Source organism: Podarcis liolepis (assembly GCF_965112155.1).
Source record: "Podarcis liolepis genome assembly, chromosome: 9".
Classification (NCBI taxonomy): Eukaryota; Metazoa; Chordata; class Lepidosauria; order Squamata; family Lacertidae; genus Podarcis; species Podarcis liolepis.
The window spans coordinates 28823313-28846022 of NC_139564.1; the positions used below are offsets into that span (position 1 = coordinate 28823313).

General features: G+C 40.9%; 1 protein-coding gene across 1 annotated transcript in view; it reads right to left on the minus strand.

Annotated features, from left to right (window-relative positions):
- Positions 1 to 22710, minus strand: part of TNIP3 (TNFAIP3 interacting protein 3) — a 63581-nt gene that overhangs the window by 22619 nt on the left and 18252 nt on the right. The window contains exons 3-8 of the mRNA XM_083460349.1: positions 17633 to 17710; positions 16781 to 16855; positions 15331 to 15396; positions 13291 to 13422; positions 9475 to 9582; positions 3532 to 3651 (exon numbers count right to left, since the gene is read on the minus strand). Of these exons, the coding sequence (XP_083316475.1) occupies positions 3532 to 3651; positions 9475 to 9582; positions 13291 to 13422; positions 15331 to 15396; positions 16781 to 16855; positions 17633 to 17710 (579 nt within the window). The remainder of the gene's footprint in view (positions 1 to 3531; positions 3652 to 9474; positions 9583 to 13290; positions 13423 to 15330; positions 15397 to 16780; positions 16856 to 17632; positions 17711 to 22710) is intronic.

The window sequence follows — 22710 nt, forward strand, 5'->3', positions numbered from 1 at the left end:
ACTAGGAGTCACCCTGTTCTTTTATTCTGTCTGCTGCATCTTTCCCACATAGCTATTGCTGAAGTTCCAGTAAAAAAAGAAAGCAGATTCAACAAGTCTGAAGACAGCCATGCCTGGCCCAGCACCCTCCTTACTCCTCCCTCAAAAAACTTTCTTAGAGCAGCTGCTCTGTTTGTGCCAAGAACTGGTGGCAGAGAAGAATACACGGGGGGGGGGGGAGTAGGCTATATGCCGAGACCCTTCAAACCCCTGGACCCAGCAAGTGTTAAAATATAAGCCAAGGCTACTTTCCTGGTGAGGTGATCGCCTGGGAGATGGGCCATTAAGGGGAACAAAGGAAGTGGATCTGTGTGAGATGGTAAATGGGTGTGGTCCCCCAGGTCCAGGTAGTTAGAAGGACAGAGTTGAGAGCAGAGTTTGGAGAGGTGTGAACTAGAAGCAAAGCAACAAACTAGGAACAGAGAGAGATGGGGAGACAGAGCAATGTTTCATTTCTGGTTGAATCCAAGATTACAGCTATGGGAGAAACGGGTGCTAATGCTATGAATTTCTCCATCATAGATTCAGGTTGTATATGTGTAAATGAATCATATATCCTAAAGATACATTCTCCACTGTGCCTCATTCTGAAGGAAACACAAACCCTGGAAAAGCGCCCGGATCGCCTGGAATCTTGCACTGCTCAGAGATAGGTCTACTATTTACTTCGCTTCAGACTGTGGCTGAAAATGGGCTTCCTCACCCCTCCAAACCTGTGTTTCTTGTAAAGTGTTCCATTATGCAATGAAGGGTTCTGTCTCCTTGTAGTTGAAAGCAGAGGTTTTCAACTTTTTTTGAGTCCATGGCTCCCTTGACCAACTACATTTTTTCTGTGAGAGGGCATCATAGGAGGGAGGGAAAGATAGAAAGAGGGACAGAGGCAAGTATTGCCCTGACCATCATTCAAGGCACCCCAGGGCACACTGGTTGAAAATCACTGGTTTAAAGGATTACAGGGGACTTGCCATTTCCCGCATTATTGGCAGGGCTGGGTGGGTGTTGGTGTTGGTTGACACAATTCCTCCTGCTATTTATTTAATGGAAGTTATATGCTACTTGATTGTAATAAAACTTCCAAACCGTTTACCAGAAATATTCAATACAATAGTTAAAACCATGTTATTAAAAATTTTAAATAATAATAATAATAATAATAATAATAATAATAATAATAATAATCAGTAAACCAAAAAGAGATTAAAAGATGACGATGTCTATGCATCTGGATAGGCTTGCATCAGTCATGATCTTTCCCCCCATGAGTATGTACTTGTAAGGAGCAAATCACTGACAGCTAGTGCATGAGTAAGTCAGGAAGACTTCAATTAAAAATCATTATGAACAACCACTTACTGGAAATGCTGATAAGTGACAACGCACCAGTGACTGTAGTCACTGGATTATCAACCCCATGAGTCATGCAGTCTATCCTGCACATTCCCAGGGAATTCTACTTGATGTTCTCAGAATCCCAGAGTTTAGAAATACCATTTTCGGAACCTTATAGCCAAAGTTAGTCAATTCTGAATTTCAACCACAAAACAGAGACAGTGCATCCCTTACAGAGCTACCATTCCCAGCACCCTTAACAAAATACAATTCCCAGGATTCTTTGAGAGGAGAAATTTGTGCTGTGAATTGCTTTAAAAGCATAGTATTGATGTAGCTTAGGACTCCTTGGCGCTGCTGATTCATGGTTCTTCCACATTAATTCTGGAAGCAGAATTAGAACTGTAGTTTCACACCGGACTGTATACTCCTGTATTCAGCAATCCTGCAATGTCCCATTGCAGATGGAAAAGTACTCAGGCACTACTGATGTGTTAATGCAGCCTTAAAGGGAGATCAAAAACACATTTATCCAGAATCACTTGCTTTAACCGAACCTACTCCCTAGAATAGTGTTCTTGCTCAGGAATAGAGATGCAATTGCAGTATCTGCTTTGTTTTAAAATCACCACCAACCTGGTATTTAAAAAGAGGTGAGGGTAACAGGGAAGATATTGTATAAATCACATTGGCAATAACTTCTCAAATTATTTGTAATAATTGAAGGAAGAAATGACTACAGTGTGGAAGCAATTCAGGGCTGGCGAAGCCATAAAGCAAGTAGATAATCTGCTCTAGATGTTTAATTGATACTGATCAGCCAATGGGCATACGCTATCTGCTTTTTCACACAGCTGGCTTCCATCCTGGTTCTCTTTGGGAAAGAGTAGAGTCCTTTGTGTTTGGCTAAGCTTCCTCTATTTTTGAGTCTTGGGGAATGGTTGTGACCTCTCCTACCCTTTCCATACAAACAGACACGATAAGGTAGGAGGAGGGGGGATGGGGCAAGTCCATGGACTCTGCTGTTGGTTCCCCTTATTATATCGTCCCCACAACCCTTATTATAATTACTGCAAGCCTAAGACATGAAGGAGGCTTAGAAAACTAAAGGAGGTAGTGCAAAATGTCCTTATAACATGGAATTGGAACCTTCTGTCCTCCAATATGCAGTGTGAACTCCACAGCATCTCAACGGATGCATAAAATGAAATGATACAAAAAAAGAAAAAAAGACTCTAGATTTAAGTGCCCTCTGAAGTATAGGGGGAAGAGGGGGAGGGAATGATATCCTCTGTTTTATTGTGTGTACAATCCATTATTGAACAATCAAATTCAAGGCTTTACCCTTCCACATGTGGCATGCATTACATGAGAGTAAAATCTGGCTCAGCCCTTCAAACGTGACAGAAACAAGTATTTTAGTCCACGGGCCTTCCCATCCTACACATTTGTATTTCAGCAACTGACTCTAACAGTGTCCAGAATGACAGACTTTAAACCTAAGGTTAACTGGAAAGTAACATAATTTTAAACGGATGGGTTCCTGTCTAAAAGGAAACGGGGGGGGGGGGAGAGAGAGAGAGACAGAGAGAGAGAGAGAGAGAGAGAGAGGTAGCAGCACATCTTTTCCTGAGGTTCTGCAACACTGATTAAATCAATCTTCCATTCCACAGATAATGGAGTTTATTTGAGCCAGTTGGGGACACTTTATATGCTTTTAATTTATCTGTCCACTTAGAATATTGAACTAAAGAAAAGTCTTGCACTAAGAAGAACATGATTCATGAGCAACATGTAGTCTCACAAAAATGGGGAAAAGGCACATGGCTTCTTGATTATCCACTCCCATCGGTGGCATTTGATAGGTGAGTTGAGTAGGAGTATTGCAACTAAAATAGCAGTATGAAAACAAAACGTAAATATAGATCAACTGGTTGGGGAGGATGTGTGAGCTGATCTAGCTGTTTATTATTGAAGTTTTCTAGTATAAATGGTAGTGCTACATCTGAAAACCAGACTTTATACTGAAAATGCCAACCTTCATTTATAATGTTTCTGAGCTCATCGTGGAATTCATGCACAGAATGAAATGTTCATGTTAAAACCAAGGAGTTCTTCCTTTAGAATTAAATGAATTACAATGCTACTGCAATCCATTTATACCTGTTGCCTGAGAACTTCCATTTGCATTTTCATCTCTTCATGGTTGCAGTTCATATCCTGGGCATTTACAGGAGGCACATGCAAGGGGGCACTTTGATTTTTCAGGGCATCCTGAAGCGCCTGTAGCCAAAAAGGAAGAAAAGAAAAAAAGTACTTTACACATGGAGTTCACTACATAAAAATCATTGTTTTTTAAGCAGTACAATCTACATTAGCCTTTCTAACTAACATATTTATAATCCCTAGTAAAGGGTGGGGAATCTGCATTGCAAGAGGAGTTCTCAAACTTGGGGACAGCCCCCCATTCCTTGGAGGTGCAAAGACACCTGAAGAGAAAATGATATCTTGAATAAAGTGGCAGCTTCCACCATCCCCAGCACACACAGCAAAGATATGTGTGCATCTGTGGGATCAATCCCCGCCCCCAGTCCCATTATCCCAACCTAAAGGTGGTAGAATATTTAAGCACATTTATGCCACTTTAATAACTATGGCTTCCCCCAAAGAATTCTGTGACGTGTAGTTTACTCTTCATAGAGCTATATCTTCCAGGATTCTTTGGAGGGGAAATAATGTATGCTAGTTTTTTGAGGGAGTCAAATACCTCATTTTCTTGCTTTTTTAAAAACTTAGTGTTAGATTAGTATTATTACCACAGTCCAAAGACTCCCACCAGGCTGCATTCAACTGCGTATTAGAATTTCAGCACGTTCGCCTGCAGAGCCCTTTATTGTGGTTGGGCTGGTCATGGCAGTGGAGCCCACACAACAAGGGAGTCCTATGGTGCAGTCCTATGCATGTTTACCTATGTGCAAGTCCCACTGTGTTCAATGGGACTTTCCTCCCAGTAAGTGTGTTTGGGATTGCACCCTCCATTAAGAAGGGCAAATTTTAAAAGGTTGAGAAACACTTTCGTGAGAATTTCCCCTACTAAGCACACCCTTCTATGCAATATTGGCTAAAGATTAGGCTTTAAATATGAACTGAATTGAATTTCTCCTCATCCCTACTTAGGATTGCTCTGTATTTAGAGAAGCTTTTATTTGATTTTGAAACTGGTCATAGCAGAATGCCCTGAACCAAGAAAAATCAGCAATGTGAAGTACATACATCTGCCTCTGATATGCTGACTTTAACTGATAAATAGAACACTGTGTAATTCTTTATAGCAACTATAAAAGAAAATAACTCTTACATACATATGGCCAGCATATTATATCATTAAAATCACATTAGGCAACAGTACTATTCAGGCTGCACTTCCCTAGGTGTAAGCCCCATTGAACACACAGGACATCTGAGTGAACATGGTTAGGATTGTGCTCTAAGTTATCAGAAAACCAAACTCCTAGTCCTAGCTGGGCAGATGAGGCTCATCAACCTGGAAAGGTAGCCCATCTAGGAGAAGGAAAACTGATCTGAAACCTCTGCTGCCTTGCAGGATATCTTCAGAAGAAGAAAAGACTGAGGAGTAAACCCTACACAAACCTGGAGTGGGTGGTGCTTGTACACCTCCTCCCAACAATTCCTGCAGCTAAGGTGGTGCCAAACATATTGCTCTGTTTTCCTTTTGACCACATCAGTGAGGCCAAGAGCAGGGTCTTGTCATCTGGGCAGCCCAGGGCCTCCATACACACTGCCCAGGTTTTTGTGCCCTGGAGAGGTCGCTGCAGTGCTGCTAACACAGCAGTTTAACTACACCCCTGGATATATACTCCATTGCCTCTTGAGACAGACAGATGCCGACGAAATGCAGTCCTAACTATCTAATTCCTCAAAATTAGGAGTAACTTAGAAACTGATAGCTTTTAATAAGGCATATTATTGTAACTAATCACAAATGAGAGGACGACTGGAACTAAGGCAAAAAAAAAAAACAAAACCAAAACCCCTTACATTCTAACAAACTCAAAGTGCATTTACATTTAAGAGTTCCTCTAATTGGTTCCAAATCGTAACCTGACTTCAATATGTTTTGTTAACCATGCAGTAAATGTGCACGAGATCTCATTTGGCTTTTCTTGTTACCATGTGGCTTACACCTGTGGAGATGACAATACATTTGCGTGCTGTATTCAAGGCTCTCTTATCCAAAGATGACCTTATGTCATTTTTTCTTCTTGATGAGGGTTGTTTCCCCCACTTCCAGATCTCTCTTTTGCCATATGTTAAGCCTCCTTGCCAAGGGACGTGGGTGGAGCTGTGGTCTAAACCACAGAGCCTAGGGCTTGCCGATCAGAAGGTCGGCAGTTCGAATCCCCACGACAGGGTGAGCTCCCGTTGCTCAGTCCCTGCTCCTGCCAACCTAGCAGTTCGAAAGCAAGTCAAAGTGTAAGTAGATAAATAGGTACCATTCCGGCAGGAAGGTAAACAGTGTTTCTGTGCACTGCTCTGGTTCACCAGAAGCAGCTTAGTCATGCTGGCCTCATGACCTGGAAGCTGTCTGCAGACAAAACACCGGCTCTCTCGGCCAGTAAAGCAAGATGAGCGCCGCAACCCCAGAGTCATCTGCAACTGGACCTAACAGTCAGGGGTCCCTTTACCTTTTTAAGTCTCCTTGCCATTTGAAACATGTAATTCTTTCAGCACAATCCTGGACATCTATTTGGGAATCAGTGGGCCAGGTAAGTGTGCACAGGATTGCACAGCAAGAAGTACATATAAACTTACCAGGAAGTACAAATAAACAGACATGTATAGGATTGTGCTATAAATGTATCAGTTGCCCTATGGATTCTTGCAGACATGTTTCTATATCCATATAAACATAATTTTATTGTAACACTGAGTAAGTTCCTATAGCACTTCTTTAGTCAGTCACTGTAGTGGTTAGAGTACTGAACCAGGAAATTGGAGACCAGGGCTTGAATTCCCACCCAACAATGTAGCTCACTGGGTGACCTTGGGCTGACGGTGCTCTAGCCTTCTTGCGAATATTAAATGGGAAGGAGGAGAACTATGTATGCCACCTTGAGCTCCTTGGAGTAAAGACAGGGTATAAAAATTAATTAATTAATTAATTTCCCTGCACTATCCAAGTACAGTGGTACCTCAGGTTACATACGCTTCAGGTTTCATACGCTTCCGGTTACAGACTGTGCTAACCCAAAAATAGTACCTCAGGTTAAGAACTTTGCTTCAGGATGAGAACAAAAATTGTGCTCCGGTGGCGCGGCGGCAGCGAGAGGCTCCATTAGCTAAAGTGGTGCTTCAGGTTAAGAACAGGTTCAGGTTAAGAACAGACCTCCGGAACAAATTAAGTACTTAACCCGAGGTACAACTGTACTGTAAGCTGCAACAATGACAATGAGGGTAGGGCATCTCTACCATACTGCTCCACCACACTGGTAGTTCCCAATTACTTCTCAATTCATGATATATGAGAGTTTTGCATTCAAGTTAAAAGCTTGAAGTGATCATATCCATAGGTAAACATCTGGGTGGAGAGGAGGCATTTAAGCTGTAAATGCTGAGGTGTTTTCTATAACTTTCCACTAGTGTGCAGTGAAAAATACTGTTGGCTGTTTTGCCACCCTCAGATTCTCACAATTTATGTCATGACTCAAAAATCTTGGGTTGTAAATAACAACAATATGCTTCCTGAAAGTCATTATTTATTTGCATGCTAGCCTATGACATTTCATTTTGTTTCTCCACCTGTAATTAATTGCAGGATTCAAGTGGACCAGAGCTAACGTTTTTATTTTAATGACAGTGTATTTTTTTATGGTTGAAGTTTTGTGTTTTGTCGCTCAGCTTAAAGCTAGATAGAACTATTTTTCAGAGAAATGTGTTTCCTCAGGAAGTGTTCGTGGTTTACCAGGAGATAGGGCTAAAAGGAAATACCCTCATTGCTTTATGTAACCTCTCTTGGTGGAAATATGCTTTATGCCTCTCCAGCAATGGCCTTCTATTCTTCTTTTGCAACATTTTAGAAGCTGGCTATACACCTGGAGTATCCAGCCAGGGCTGGTTTGTGTGCAAAAGCTCGGTGTGGATCTGCATGTACAAACAGCTGCTGCTTGTATGATTTTCCTTTCCCTACTCCAAGAACTGGGGTGTAATGCATAGCCCCTGTTGAATACTTTAATTCTGCCTATCATAGTTTCAAGATGGGGGGGGGGCTGGATTTATTATTCCTGCTTTCCCTTCCCCAAACAACTTATTCTTGGTGTTCCGAGTATCTAAGTGGGTTACATGCACCTAGTTCCAGCTGCTTAAGATGCGGAGATTTGGATCCAGGCCATATTCTCCAAATAATCAAGAGAAACATACATCATCCCATTTCTCTTGTACATGAGAGAGAAAGGGTGGAAGAGACACAGGCAGGGGGAGACCATCATTTTGGCACACAGCCTCTTGAGTACAAGGCAAAAACGTACAGATAAACTATAACATACATGGGGGGCTTGCAACAAAATGTTGCAGCACTGAGTGTTCCTGTTCAGTATTCCAGTCCATATTATTTATTCCCTCACCATGCCCTAGTTTTCTGTTTGTTTTCACCCTTTCAGCAGTCATCCCACACTCCTCTTCCCTTTGGGCTTAAAAAAATTATCTGTATACTGCAAGTATACAGATAATCAGCCTCTTGTGTGAGCGCACCACCATTTGATTGCATAAGGACGGGAGTTCAGAGAACTGAGATGACTGTTAGTAGATGTGATATGATATAAACTATAAATCAGAATTTGTGGCATTCAGAAAGTAAACATAAAAAGTAGGAGCTAAGGAGATTTAGTTGCACTTTACCAAATAGCTACAATAGGCAGCAATGTCTGGAAGGCCACAGATTCCCTACTTCTACTCTAAGATATTTACAGCATTTGTTGCATCATGCAAAATCAGTTAGAACATAAAAAGATCAGATGGATCAGCCTCTCTGAGGAGCTGAGAACATCTTGCAGCTCAGGGACCATATTCCCTTCCAGTGACTGCATGCCAGTGGTGGTCAGGGTCAGAGCCAAAAGTGGATGGGCATGACTCCTACCTTCGTTCAGTAGGCAACATTCCAGCCACACAGAAGCCACAGGTTTCTACACACACAAACACACCTTACATCTCTCCACCCCCCATCAAGGTGAGTACAATTCAAGGAAACAATACAGCCAGGCACAAGGACGCAAGGAGAATGTGGAGCATAGCCAGAGAGAAGTGTGGCTTGGGGAGAGGAGACATGATCTGGACAGTGTCCCAAGAGCCAGATATAGAGGGCAGGGGAGTTGCATTTTGGAAGTTCCCCATCTCCTCCAAACTTAAGTCCAGCATTCTGTCTCACAGAAGCCAACCAGATGTCCATGGGAACCCACAAGCAAATGCATTAGCACAACAGCTCTCTCCTGTTTCTGTGCCCCAGCATTCACATCAAGTGTGAAGCAGGGAAGTGCAGTGCAAATGGTGTTTCCTCAGAGTAAACATGCAATAATGTAGGTTGTTGTTATAATAGTCTTCACGTCACTTAGAGTGAAGGGGGGACAAACTACAAACTCGGTTCAAACATGTTTCCCCCTACCAAAAAAATACCCTCTTCCTGACCTGGTTTCTCCTTAAAAATCTCATACACAAATGCACAGCTGCTATTTGCCACTGAAGGTGCGACTTACTAAAAACAGCAGCTGAGGGAGCAAATAGCATTAGGGATCATTTTCAGTGGGGTACTGGTCTAGCCCCCAATCTGGACCAGCAGCATAATAAGGATCGGGGCCCTGCATGGCTGTGTTTCTTTTAAAATAAAGACAGCCACCTTAAGCATGCTCTTTGCAAATAATGTTTTCGTGTAATTTTATTAACTTGTGTTCTCAGAAGCTATTAGTGCAGCAGGTGACAAAAAGAATGCTCACCAACTTTACAAACAGTAGCTGCCAACTGGATAAACTTCTTTACCTGAGCAGGTAAAGATTTCAAAGCAAAGAGATCAATATTCTGAAACAAGAATATCCTTACCTTGTTAAGCTGACATATTTCACGTTCATAATGAATCTTTTTTGTATTTGCTAAGGAGGCTTCTTCTTTCAGAAGTCTATTCTCTTCCTTTAGGATTGTTTTGTCTCTCTGGAATGTAAAAACACATAGATTGTTGATAAAGTGCAGATGGTTGCATTTTTTCTTGGTCTGACAGATGTGCTGTATTTTTTTTTATTATTCCAAGGAAGCGTGCCAAACTTCTCGGAAAGAAAACAGCAGCAAAACTGATGGATAGCTCATCCCAGATACACTAAAGTCTGATGAAATTCTATTGACTACCTTTTGGGCTCTCATGTGGCACATATAGGTCATAAAACTGCATGAGGTAGCTGAAGAAATATAGAGCTTACCCCTTCACATCTATAAATACCACCCTGAAGGCCTTGTTGTTGGGCGATGTGTCTGTCAAGGAGGCAGAAGAGGTCATGGTTGGAGCACTAGAGTAGCCCCACAATCCCCAGCCAAAGGAATGACTTCTTGGGGGGGGGATTTAATTGTATTTTATATTGAATTTGTTCCACCCTACAGTTTCAAAGCAGACAGCACTTACTGGGGGGGGGACAAAGCAGGAGGAGATCCCCCCCAGATTTATTTGAAATATTTCTGGCCACCCTTCATCATATGATTCCAGGGTAGGTTACAACATAATTAAAACAAGAACAATTCCAGACACAAAGTCCAGACAGTTAAGAGGAAGTAAAAACAGAGCATGAAAAGTTATGGGTGAATCTCACAAGTGGCTCTTCCCCAATTGTCTGCCCTTTCATGACACCAAAAATCCGCTGCTTGGGGTGGACCCCTCATTTTGCCTAATGGTAAAACTGGCTGTGCTTCAATGATAGCTTAGCCTAAGACTTTATCCAACCTGAAATGTAAACGGAATACTTCAGTTGTCTCAAAAGTCAACTGACTTCCGAGGTCAAGAGCTATAAATAAATGAAACTAACAGTCTTAGTCACTCCAGTGATACCTGCCTAATATCAAATGTGCCAGATTCTATAAGAAAAAGGGTAGTTTCACTCTGTCTGAAAGACCAATCATCTGCTAGAAAATAGATTGATAATTTGTTTTTGAAAACCAGAAAAGAGGAAGATACATTTAGATGAAGTTAGGTCAAAGGTCCGTATAATTAAAGCTATGGTTTTCCCAGTACTGATGTATGTAAGTGAGAGCTGGACCTTAAAGAAGGCTGATCGCCGAAGAATTGATGCTTTTGAATTATGGTGATGGAAGAGACTCTTGAGAGTCCCATGGACTGCAAGAAGATCAAACCTATCCATTCTTAAGGAAATCAGCCCTGAGTGCTCACTGGAAGGACAGATCGTGAAGCTGAGACTCCAATACTTTGACCACCTCATGAGAAGAGAAGACTCCCTGGAAAAGACCCTGATGTTGGGAAAGATGGAGGGCACAAGGAGAAGGGGACGACAGAGGACGAGATGATTGGATAGTGTTCTCAAAGCTACCAGCATGAGTTTGACCAAACTGTGGGAGGCAGTGGAAGACAGGAGTGCCTGGCGTACTCTGGTCCATGGGGTCACGAAGAGTCGGACACGACTAAACAACAAGATCATTTGTCTATATAGCCCAGTATTGCCAACTCTGGCCAACAGTGGCTTTTCAGGGTCTCAGGCAAGGGTCCTTTCCCATCATGTGCAACTTGATTTATTTTCTTACATTTATTTTCTTTTTTCTTTCATCATGCAACCCAAGTTAACATACATGTGATTCCCATGTCACCTGTCCAAGACATTGACTAGACCCAGATCTGCTTAGCTTCAGCAAGGAGATGGTTTCATGTGCCTTCAGACCACACTTGAAATAATAGAGACTAAATCTGGAACCTTCCATATACAAAGTGTGTACTCCATCAATGGACCATGATCCCTCCTAAGGCCACTGATAAATGGCTTCTCCATTGCAAATGCTTTTTCTTCCTCTACTTAGTCAAAATTTTAGCATGCAGATTAGATTTTCTTATATTCTAATATTTTAATTTCACATATTTCTGAATTTATGGCCCTTGGGGAGTTATGTAGAACCCTGTTGGATCAGACCAAAGGTCCATCTAGTGCAGCATTCTGTTTGCATATGCTTATGTGAAGCGCATAAGCAGGACATGAGCACAACAGCTCTCTGATATTGGCCTACAAAAGCCTCCATATGTTTGGTTCTATGCTACTTAGAAAGCATTGGGGGGGGGGGATCAGTGAGATTGCCTGTCCAGCAAAAATTCCCAGGACGTACAGAACAACTTAACATCTCCCTACAACTCCAGGATGAAAACCCAGATGTCACATTCTCAGTTGCTAGATTTTGCACTCCATGATGGATATTCACTGAAGGATAGTTTGTGTCACAAACCACAAAACCTAAATTGAGGGCTCATATTGCAAAACCTGTACTCTCTTAAGTTTTACTTCTTATAGTTGTTTTAACTGCATGTCTATTAGTCCTTATGCTCTTACAGTTGTTTTAACTGCGTGTTTTTTAATTTTTATTTTTCATAGCTCTTATCTGTTTATTATCAGGTTTTATTCATCCATTATCAGTGTTTAATCTTGCATTTTATTCACATGTTTTATCCTATGCTTGTTTCTTTGTCCTTATTTGCTCTTACAATTATCTGTTTAATTCCTAACCACTACTTTAGTATATGTTTTTCCTATGCTGGTCTGTGACCGTAAGAAAGTTCATTCTTCTTCTTCTTCAGTGAGATTGCAAAGCTCCTGTTATTAAAGAGCTGGTTGAAACTGTACCCAAGTGATAGCTCAACGTATATAAACGCATTGCTGTTGGCATTTTTCTGTCTTGAGAGACAATGGAGTGCTTCTCCAGGGATGAAGTCTGGAGAATCACAGCACCTGCTGTGGCTGCAGAGACTTGTAACTGTTTTCTCCTGAGTTGTTTTTGCTGCATTGGCAGCACCAAAGTGACCTCTCTGGGGTCCAGGCCTGGGCAGTGCATATGGAGATCTGCCTCTCGGCCTCACTGATGAGGTCCAAAGGAAAACAGGGCAATACATTTGTCACCAGCTTGGCTGCAGGAATTGCCAAAAGAAGGCATACAAAACACTATCCAACTGCCTTAGGGACTCCACTCCAGACTTGTGTAGGGTTTACTCCTTAGCATTTTCTTCTACCAAAGAAAGGCAGTGGGTATGGGTTTTTCCTCAGGGTTTACCCCCGAAACCTTTCTCATTAATGAGTATAGATGCATATACAGTGGTGCCTCGCAAGACGAAAAGAATCCGTTCCGCGAGTCTCTTCGTCTTGCGGTTTTTTCGTCTTGCGAAGCAAGCCCATTAGCGGCTTAGCAGATTAGCGCTATTAGCGGCTTAGCAGGCTTAGCGGATCAGCTGATAAGCGGTTTAGCGGCTTAGCGGCTTAGCGGATCAGCTGATAAGCGGCTTAGCGGCTTGGGGAAAAGGGGGGGAAAGGGAAAAAACCCCACAGGAACTCACAAGACATTGTCGTCTTGCGAAGCAAGCCCATAGGAAATTTGTTTTGCAAAGCACCTCCAAAATGGAAAACCCTTTCGTCTAGCGGGTTTTCCGTCTTGCGAGGCATTCGTCTTGCGGGGCACCACTGTATATAAATGCACATATAACATCTACAGAAGCATTTGTTCTCTTTTTCTTTGTCTAAGAGCAACACAAACTGTCAGCTAGATAACTTTTCTACTACTTTTCTACTTTTTCAGTCATTTTTGAACTGCAAACACAACTTTAACTAGACTGATGAATACTAAAATCCCCACCCCCACCCTGGTGAGAGTAAAACAACAGTTTCCTACCATTTCCTGTAGGAGGCTGTTTGAGGCCAGGGCTTCCAGCCTTCTACACTCCTGCTGCATTTGATGCCTTTCTTTTCCCAGTTCCTTGACAGTCTTCTGCATTGTTTCCAGTTGTGCTTTCACATCTGTGACCTGCAATGTGACACAAGGATAATTGAGGTAAGATAGATCCCTTTCTTTCACCAGGATGCAGTGGCCGGGCAACACAATGGTCAACGTGGGAATGCAGGGACTGCCACATGCTGTAAGATACATTTCAGGGCAAATCTGTATGACTAAGCTTATGAGATTTAGAAGTCAAAAGCTGCTGAGCCTCTGAAGCTTGTGATGAGCTGTCCCATGGGGAATGATAAACCTATATAGGAAAGGGGGGGGGGGAGTTAGCTGTGCTGCATGAGGGGAAATCCCTGATCTAAATCTTACTTCAGGTAACTAAAAAAAGAAAAAGACAAGTCACTGATTCTAATCTTCAGACACTGGCCCGCATTCCTATTGGTTATATAAAGTTAATATTAGCCAACCTTACAGGACTGTTCTACAGTGGTACCTCAGGTTAAGTTCCGGAGGTCCATACTTAACCTGAAACTGTTCTTAACCTGAAGCACCACTTTAGCTAATGGGGGCCTCCTGTTGCTGCCGCACCGCCGGAGCACGATTTCTGTTCTTATCCTGAAGCAAAGTTCTTAACCTGAAGCACAATTTCTGGGTTAGCGGAGTCTGTAACCTGAAGCGTATGTAACTTGAAGCGTATGTAACCTGAAGCGTATGTAACCCGAGGTACCACTGTACAGATTATTGAAATGCTGTGTGCAAAGTACTTTTAAAACTTGCTAGATCACAGCTTACTAGTATTATTTTTATGTTCTAAAACACTAACCTTTTCAGACCCAGAACTCAGCTTCACCCAACTTAAACAAAGGACTAGAGCAAAGACCAGATAACCTCCTGAGCTCACAACCCCATTCACAAGCAGCAAACATTTTGGGGACAGAAATTTGGGTGGATGGGACAGCTCAGCATTAACAGCAGTATCATGGTCTTCTCTTTTTCATTACCTTTGGCAACAGCTGAAAGACTAACACACTTCTTCCACAGGTCCCATTGCCATTTTCTTTTCTCCAAACTACCTGAACCTAGCATCATTTGGAGTGGCCATTTTACTGTAGTAGCCACCATCTTTTACCCCACAGTGCTCCAGGGCAACGCCAAATCCATCTGGAGCCCCTCTTGGGTGTTAAGATCAGCAGAGGCTCGGGGTGGTGTAGGCTCTGCGGCAGTCCCCAAATTGTAAAACTCACACCTCACCAAAAATGCATCTGACATCTTCACCATACAGTTTTCATTATATGCTGAAGGTGCACATGAGGTAGCAAAGGGAGTGGGGGGAGAAGACCACCACAATTAATGGTAAACAGTGCCATCTCTGAATTTCACTCCCTAACCCAGGCATAGGCAAACACCGGCCATCCAGATGTTTGGGATGACAATTCCCATCATCCCTAGCTAACAGGACCAGTGGTCAGGGATGATGGGAATTGTAGTCCCAAACATCTGGAGGGCTGGAGTTTGCCTATGCCTGCCCTAACCTGTGGTATAGTGGTTAAGAGCGGTGGACTTGTAATCTGATGAACCGTGTTTGCTTCCCCACTCCTCCACATGCAGCTGCTGGGTGACTTTGGGCTAGTCACACTTCTCTGAAGTCTCTCAGCCCCACTCACCTCACAGAGTGTTTGTTGTGGGGGAGGAAGGGAAAGGAGATTGTTAGCTGCTTTGAGACTCCTTGGATATCAAATCCAAACTCTTCTGCTTCTTTGGTCATCAGAATTCACTATCCTCTCTAAAAGACTGCAGCAATCATCACATCAAACGTACATCAGATGCACTTGCTAGGTTTTCAAAAGCAGTATATGTTTTTGTTCCTTGCCCACCCTTTCTGCTACTCTAACTTCCCCTTTTTAAAAATGAGACAAGACAAAACAAAACAGATTAAAAGTATAGAAAGGTAGCCTCCACTTCTGTCACACTTAAATAGAAATTTACCTTTTTTCCATACTGCTGTTTCATTCGCCTGAACTGCTGATCCCATTGATTGTTCACTGCCAGCAGCTGAAATTATTAACTAATTGTGTTAGGTACATTATTTATTCTCACATTACAAGTGTGAAACCTGCAGTGGTCTTATATTTTAACCTTGGAACTGGTATATTATTTTAGAGATTTCATTTGCCTTATTTCCTCATTCTCAGAACAGGAATAGTGATAAAACATAAATATTTTAAATTTTAATTTAACCAAGTAAAATAATGCTCAATCACCATCAAATTCTTGCCTGAGGAAAAACATTTCAGAAGAAACAGAGGACAGGACTTTGGTGGATTCTTAAATGTGGGAAGTTTCAAAGCTGGTGTGAGCTGTGACCTACAGGGCCTTCCCCAACACTGGTATTTCCTGAGATATGCAAGAGTCATTGGAAGAATGTGGCTCTTAAAGCATGGAAGCCTCAGGTCATTTAAGGTTTTATTGATTATATCTGCTTCCAACCTCTTAACGGCACTACTTACAGCTGTTTTGTATTACTATCAAAAAACACTTACAATAGATTTTGTCCCGTTTGCCTTGTATGATATATAAAGCATAGGAATGAATGCTAGGGCAAGATGAATCGGGAGTGGCAGCTGAGTCAGGCTTAATGCTGTGGAAATGCAAATGTTAAACACAAGACTTTCTGCAGGGATTTCTAAGATGAGCAGACTTCCCTCACAGCTCTGAAAGTTCACTTAGTTCACAGCAGCATGAAATGTGCTTCTTTCCCATCCTTTATATCATGTAAGCATTCCAGACAGGATAGCCCCTTACAACACACTACCAAGAAAAAGGGCAAAAGAGGCCACAGATTTGCATAATATTTGCATATACTAATTTATATGTATACATGAAAATTTAGAGGGAAAATATCAATAGACATACATTACAATACATCATAGTGGGGAGACCAAGTGAACTGTGTGCCTGCTCATTCTGCCTTTTAGGTGATGTCAATAGGCAACTTCAAGGCACAATTTCCTTCTTAAGTCTCTATGTTCAAACCAGACTTGGACCACACAATACTTCAAATAGATGGCTACTTCAAATAGACAACTGTACAGGTGGATATATGCCTCCTTGATTCCAAAATCTTTTTTGTCAACATGTGAGGCCAAACCTATTGGTCATAATGTGTAAGGAAAGTCCAGCTGAGCTCAAAGCTGCTTCAAAGACCAGGTTTTATTATGGCATCTATACCTGATACATTTTACATGTACATATAAACATGAACCATAATTATGCACACAATTTTCAACCACATGCATGATGCAATTCATGCATAGGAGAAGCAAGATTAGCCACGGTTTCCTCCAGAAAGATTAATGAATGAATTTACAACCCAAAACTCCAAGTGAACAACCCATTGCAGTGCATCAGCTTGTCCAAAAAAATGCTTAAAAATTACCTCTTGCCTCTGTTTTTCCAATGATATAATCTGTTGTTCCAGTACACCTACTGGCATCTTCTTTGTCAATATATCCTATGAAAAGAAAAGAAAACATATGCATATTATGTTCCACCTGCCCTTTGGCTTAGAATCTCTCCCCCTCTTTCTTTTTCTTTTCTCCTCCTATGAAGAGATTGCGCCCTAATGTTTTAATGTTGTATCTTAATCTTTTAAATTGTATTTTAATCAACTTGTTTTTATTATTGGTTGTTAGCTGCCCTGAGCCCGGTCTTGGCTGGGGAGGGCAGGTTATAAATAAAAATTATTATTATTATTATTATTATTATTATTATTATTATTATTATTATTATTATTAGGTACTGTTTCAGTGTAAATTAGAAGCCCCCTGGAAAATGTGACTTAAGCAAACTATATAAGTTTCCAGAGTGCACAGCAATAATAGATGTATAATATTAGATGCTTTGTATATCTTACATTAACAAAGAACAATCTTTGAAAAAAGAAAGAAAAAAGACATTTTTATTTCATTGTCAATAATAATTGACAATAAATAAATAATATAATAATAAATAAATAATAATTGACAATAAATAATAATAATTATTATTTTTAAACTTATTGTAGCAGGAGCTTGTGCATCTTTTCATAGCAGCAAGATGAAAAAGTTCTACATACATGACAAAGAAGCAGAGAAATCAGGGTGCCTTTAAGACAGTACCCTAGGCAACCTCTAGGTTAGAGTACTGCAACAATTACAGCCTGATACAAGATACAGTATTACTGGTCCTAGCACAAAATGAAAAGTCCAATTGCCACAGACACATATGTCCAGCCAGTGCACTCCTTTACCTCTGACAGGCTGCCTGGAGTTCTCTTCTCATCCTCCATGCCCACCTGCATCTGTCGGGTGTTGTGTTCACTAAAGGCCTTTAAAGCAGACGAAGGAAAACAAGTCACATACGTTGTGTGGGAGAATTCATTCAAGACAAGAAGAAGGCCACTAAGACTTCACAAAAGCATCACAGAAAATGCATCCATGTCTTTCTCTCTGTGTGTGGAATACAGCAAGTGATGGAACTTGTATTTGAATCCTTCACAGACTAGGGGGCTTCCCAAAATGTCTCAAGTTATGTAGCCTATGATTCAGGTGAAAAGATAGCCGGCTGTTTCTTGTGGTATGTAAACTGCAGCTTCCTTGTTGTCACCCAGCTGTTCTCTGGGAGGGGAAGCTGTACAGACAAGAAAAGGGGAGTAAACTGACTAGGTCACACACCCCTCCCTCCTGCCACTGATAAGCATTTCCTCTTGGATCTCCCCCCCCCCCCAAGTGTCCTTGCACGTTCAGAGAACTTTTCAGATGGGATGTTAAGACATACTGTATATTTGCCCATGACAGGGAAAAAAGTGAGTCATGGTTTATGTAAAATATGAGCAATGCTTCCAAAAACAATCGGGAAGGAAATGTCCGACATAACGAACAATATGTACCATGTAGCACAAAACCTATACAAACTGGGTGTGCATTTTTTTTTTGCCCCAGTTAAACATGCATAAACATATTCTGCCTCTTCAAATATTTGCTGGCTAGTAACAAAGTAATAAAGTAGTGAGTTCACAAGGAAATAAATCAAGGTGTGTGTTCCTATTAAGACTGAATATCACAGAATTCTGATTTTCTCATTACACTAGTAGCAAGTGGTTGGCAATAATTTCAAGTCACATATAATTGTTAAAGTAATTAGAAAGTTCTGGGTTTTAGTAAAGTTGGCTTTTTACATTCCTGTTGTTGTCGTTGCATAGAGGGTGGGAATCAGAGGATTCAAATGAAGTATAAAGCCTTAAATCTACAGGGTTGGGGTAGGGAAATCATGATTGGTAGGTTCAGGGTGTGATGTCAGAGTTGGCCCATGGCAGGGAAAAGAGATAAGGATCAGACCCACTGGGCCAAAATTGTTTCCTACCAGACACAAACAACTGAAGGTATTTTCAACAAGTTTTTCCACCAGGGTGAAAAGGTCTTTGTCCTAGGCGTTCATTTTCTTTCTTTTTTAAAAAATGCCTTTAGTTTTCTTTCTATTTATATACTTTCAATATAGCTGTTTTTATGGCATATCTGTAAATCACCTGGGGCACAGGTAAAAGGTGATTCATAAATAAATTAATGATAACAACATCAAAAACTTGGTGGAGGGCAAAAATGATGTATCAAAAATGAATGGAGCTTGAAAATATATGAGTTTGGTATTGGATATTGATAATTTTTCAAAAGGCCTGTTCTCAATTCATTTCACTTATTATCATGCATTATTTTTAAGCACCAACATATAATATATTAAAATGTAAACCATGCTTTGAGAAATACCACACTTTTATAGGCAACCTGACCACTCATTTGGTTACTGTATTGATGAAATAATGGACTTTTCTGCAGCTGAATCCCAGACATCTGCATGACAACTTAATGATTAAACAGTGATTTTACTTTAGAAACTAATGTTTAAGTCAAAACTTCCTATAAACAAGTCAGTGCAGTTCAAATCAGAGCAACATTAAACTTTTAAATATTCAAGAATGAATTTCCCCGTTTTGGTTGGCCCACATTCAGTCCTATACATTTTGGCTATTACTCGGTACACACACAACCATCACTTTTAGTATCCTTGTCTGGCTCAGTTTACCTCAGTTACCTCACAGTCAAATTCTACATTTTCAAATCATTGTATGTTCCTTCTTCATGGCAGCCTTCGATACGACCTGAAACCTATATAGCACCTAACTCAGGCTGTTTACATACTATACCTTTAAAGCACATTTGAATCACTTTTTTCCCCTCACAGAATTCTGGGCACTGTAGTTTATAAAGGGTTGCTGTGAATTATAACTCTGTGGGGGGTAAACAACAGTGCCCAGAATTCTTTGGGGGAAAGAATGTGCACATTAAAGGTACGGTGTATGCACAACCTAACCCTCACCAGAGTTTCTGCTACGTCCTCACGCACTCCATCCTTAGACTATGTTTAAATGCAGACTCCATGTCTTCACCACCCACCAGCATATTTCCTCCTCTTCCTCTCCCAGTTGCCATCCTTCCTCCTTTTTACCATATAGCTTGATAAAGGGCTATGGAGAATTTGAATGTTTGCACATTGTTTTGTGACATTTTGGTTCACCTAATAAAATGTTGCCCTGATAGATATTTTGAATTGAAAGTCAGTTTTGGTTTCTCCCTGCTGTTACCTAGGTAGGTTTAACAGACAGGAAACTGAAAAGGTAGAATACAGATAAAGAAAGCTGTGGTAATACTTTGACTTCTATGGTATAACGTGAACAGAAACCTCCTTCGTGGGCGTGTTATATTGTGAAGTATATATAGTTCTTCACACATTTAAAATTGCACATCGCTGAAGGTGGGTGGGTTGTCAAAAGTGTGAATTGAGTAACAAGCATTGTGGACTGTACATAAATTCATTCATCCATTCAAAACTTTTATACCCAATGCTTCAACACAAAGTTTGCCCAGGAAATGTATGTGCTGGATTTTAGGTCTTTTCTTATCATCTCTGCATAAGTAAGTATCTGAGGAATCCCCATCAAATCTATATTTATCTCCCTCTAAACCAAAATAATGAAACAAAGCTGTGAAACATGGCCTATTCACCATTGCCTTCCATGTTAGTTAGCATAACTAAAAGAATTACAAAACAGATGTGATTTAGTCGGTATGTGCAATGTAAGATTGCAAAGTATGTCAAGAATGAGAGGTAGATGAAAGAAAGGAAAAAGCATGTTCATGCTATCCAGACAATGCATGACAGGAAAGTCCACCTTAGGAAACAAAGCAGGAAGACGGGACATATAAGGTAAAAATATGTAAATGTTTGCAATGAAGTGCAGTGATGCTCTTTACTCAGAAAGGAGGAGTGGCATGGAATGCACTGGAACAGCAAAAACATATCAAATTAAAGTGCAAACTAATGCTCAAAGTGCTTCTTCAACTTTACAGTATTTGCATAAACTGTCAGAAGCGTTTTCGTCATGCTGACCACATGACCCAGAAAGCTGCCTGTGGACAAACGCCGGCTCGCTTGGCCTGAAGCGAGAGGAGCACCATACCCCATAGTTGCCTTTGACTGGACTTAACCACCCAGGGGTCATTTACCTTTATCTTTTATCTTAGTATTTATTTAATACTTTTTCCTGAATTCTCAAAGTATTTCCACATCTATTATCTCTTTAATGTTTACCATGACCCTATAATGTAGGTCTAACATTATTTCCTCCATCTTAATTTGCAGATGCAGGATATCTCAGAATATTTGCCATTGTTTTCCTGCAGCAGCAGCAGCAGCATTTATAATATTGGAGTGACTAAAAATGTATTATTCAACCTACCCTAGCATTTTGTAGGAAGTTGCACTGAAAATAGAAGATATGAGGAAGGTGCCCCTCTGGTCTGCTCAGCTCTGGACTGGACTGGTGTTACACAGAGTACCCAGGTACAGAAGAACTATGATCTAATACATCCAGGTCTGGTCCACCCAGTTCCCCCAACCAGGTCTTAGTTATGCAGACCAGCATGCATGGAGCAACATGCCCTTATTATGTACCAACCTAGAATTCCATAACAACAAGACCAGGCCACTGGGCACAATGGATGAACCTCCAGTGATACCAGAAGTGGGAAGAAAATCAAATGTGGATATTGGTGAAAATAAAATAAAAAATGCATTATATTAGGGGAAACTGCCTTGCAAAAAAATGTGCACCTTGGGCAATGTGTAACAAAAATTTCACACAAAAATACTGAGAAATTTTCATGAGATTTGTTTTGAAAGAAATTTCCAAAGTAGAAATGTGGAAAACTGAACTTAAGACTGCGGAAATTAAAAATAGAGAGAAACAAAATTGACAGATTTACCCATCCCTAGTTGTAGCGATATCCTTCCTTTAAAAAAAATAATCTGAAGAATGTTTTTGTTTTTTTTTGAGCCAGAATAGTTTCCACTCTGTTAAGAAACATATGTAACAACTATATCCACTGCTGCACATCACGCAAATAACCTTTTTACATTTTATTTTTGGCTCTTTCTATGAGTACACAAGGATGTGGAATGGCAACTCACGCAGTGCTCAATATAGTTGAAAACCTTCATAAATCTTCTTCTGGCAGTTTTCAGATCATTGACCTAGGAGGACATTTCCACCCTCTCTGACCAAATTCATATGAAACACAACCAGCCACATCAAAGTATTCAGAGAACTCATTTTACAATTTATGTTCCCTTTTAAGATTCCTTCCTAAAGTACAGACACTATGTTCCAAGCAAAACCCATGATCTTCAGACACTTTTCATAAGGGCGCCCAAGTTCTTCTCTGTCTCCTTTCATCTCTACAAGCTGGGCTCTGCCTTTCATTATCATTTTTGCATTGCATCCCTTCCATTTCCAGGATTTCTCAAGTTTTTCTCTTCCTTGGGCTGTATTCCTTTCTGGTGAAGAATCTGCATTTTTATAGCTGACTTTTGCATACCCTTGTCCTAAGGCAGTACTGAACTGAAATATGTTGATCATTTGAAGCAAAGTGAGAGGGTGATCCCCCCCCACTAGCTTGGAAGAGAGATGGCCATCTAGTGGCTCTCAAATGACATTTAAGTTCCCCAAAGGAAACCCAACAAGCTTAAAACAGCACACGACCATGTCCCCTATCTCACCGTTACCTGCTCAGCTTCAGATTCAGTGACCAGCTTCTAAGGCTCTTTCTGAACATGGTTCCAACAGTTATGTTGGTGTTAACTTTACCCATCATATTTCTAGGCATCTTAAGACGCTGGTGCATGGTGCCAAAAGGGTGCATTTGTGGAACTGTTTAGAATCAAACCAGTAATTCATCCTAGCCAGCGTCGCCTCTCAACTGTCAGTATTTTGTG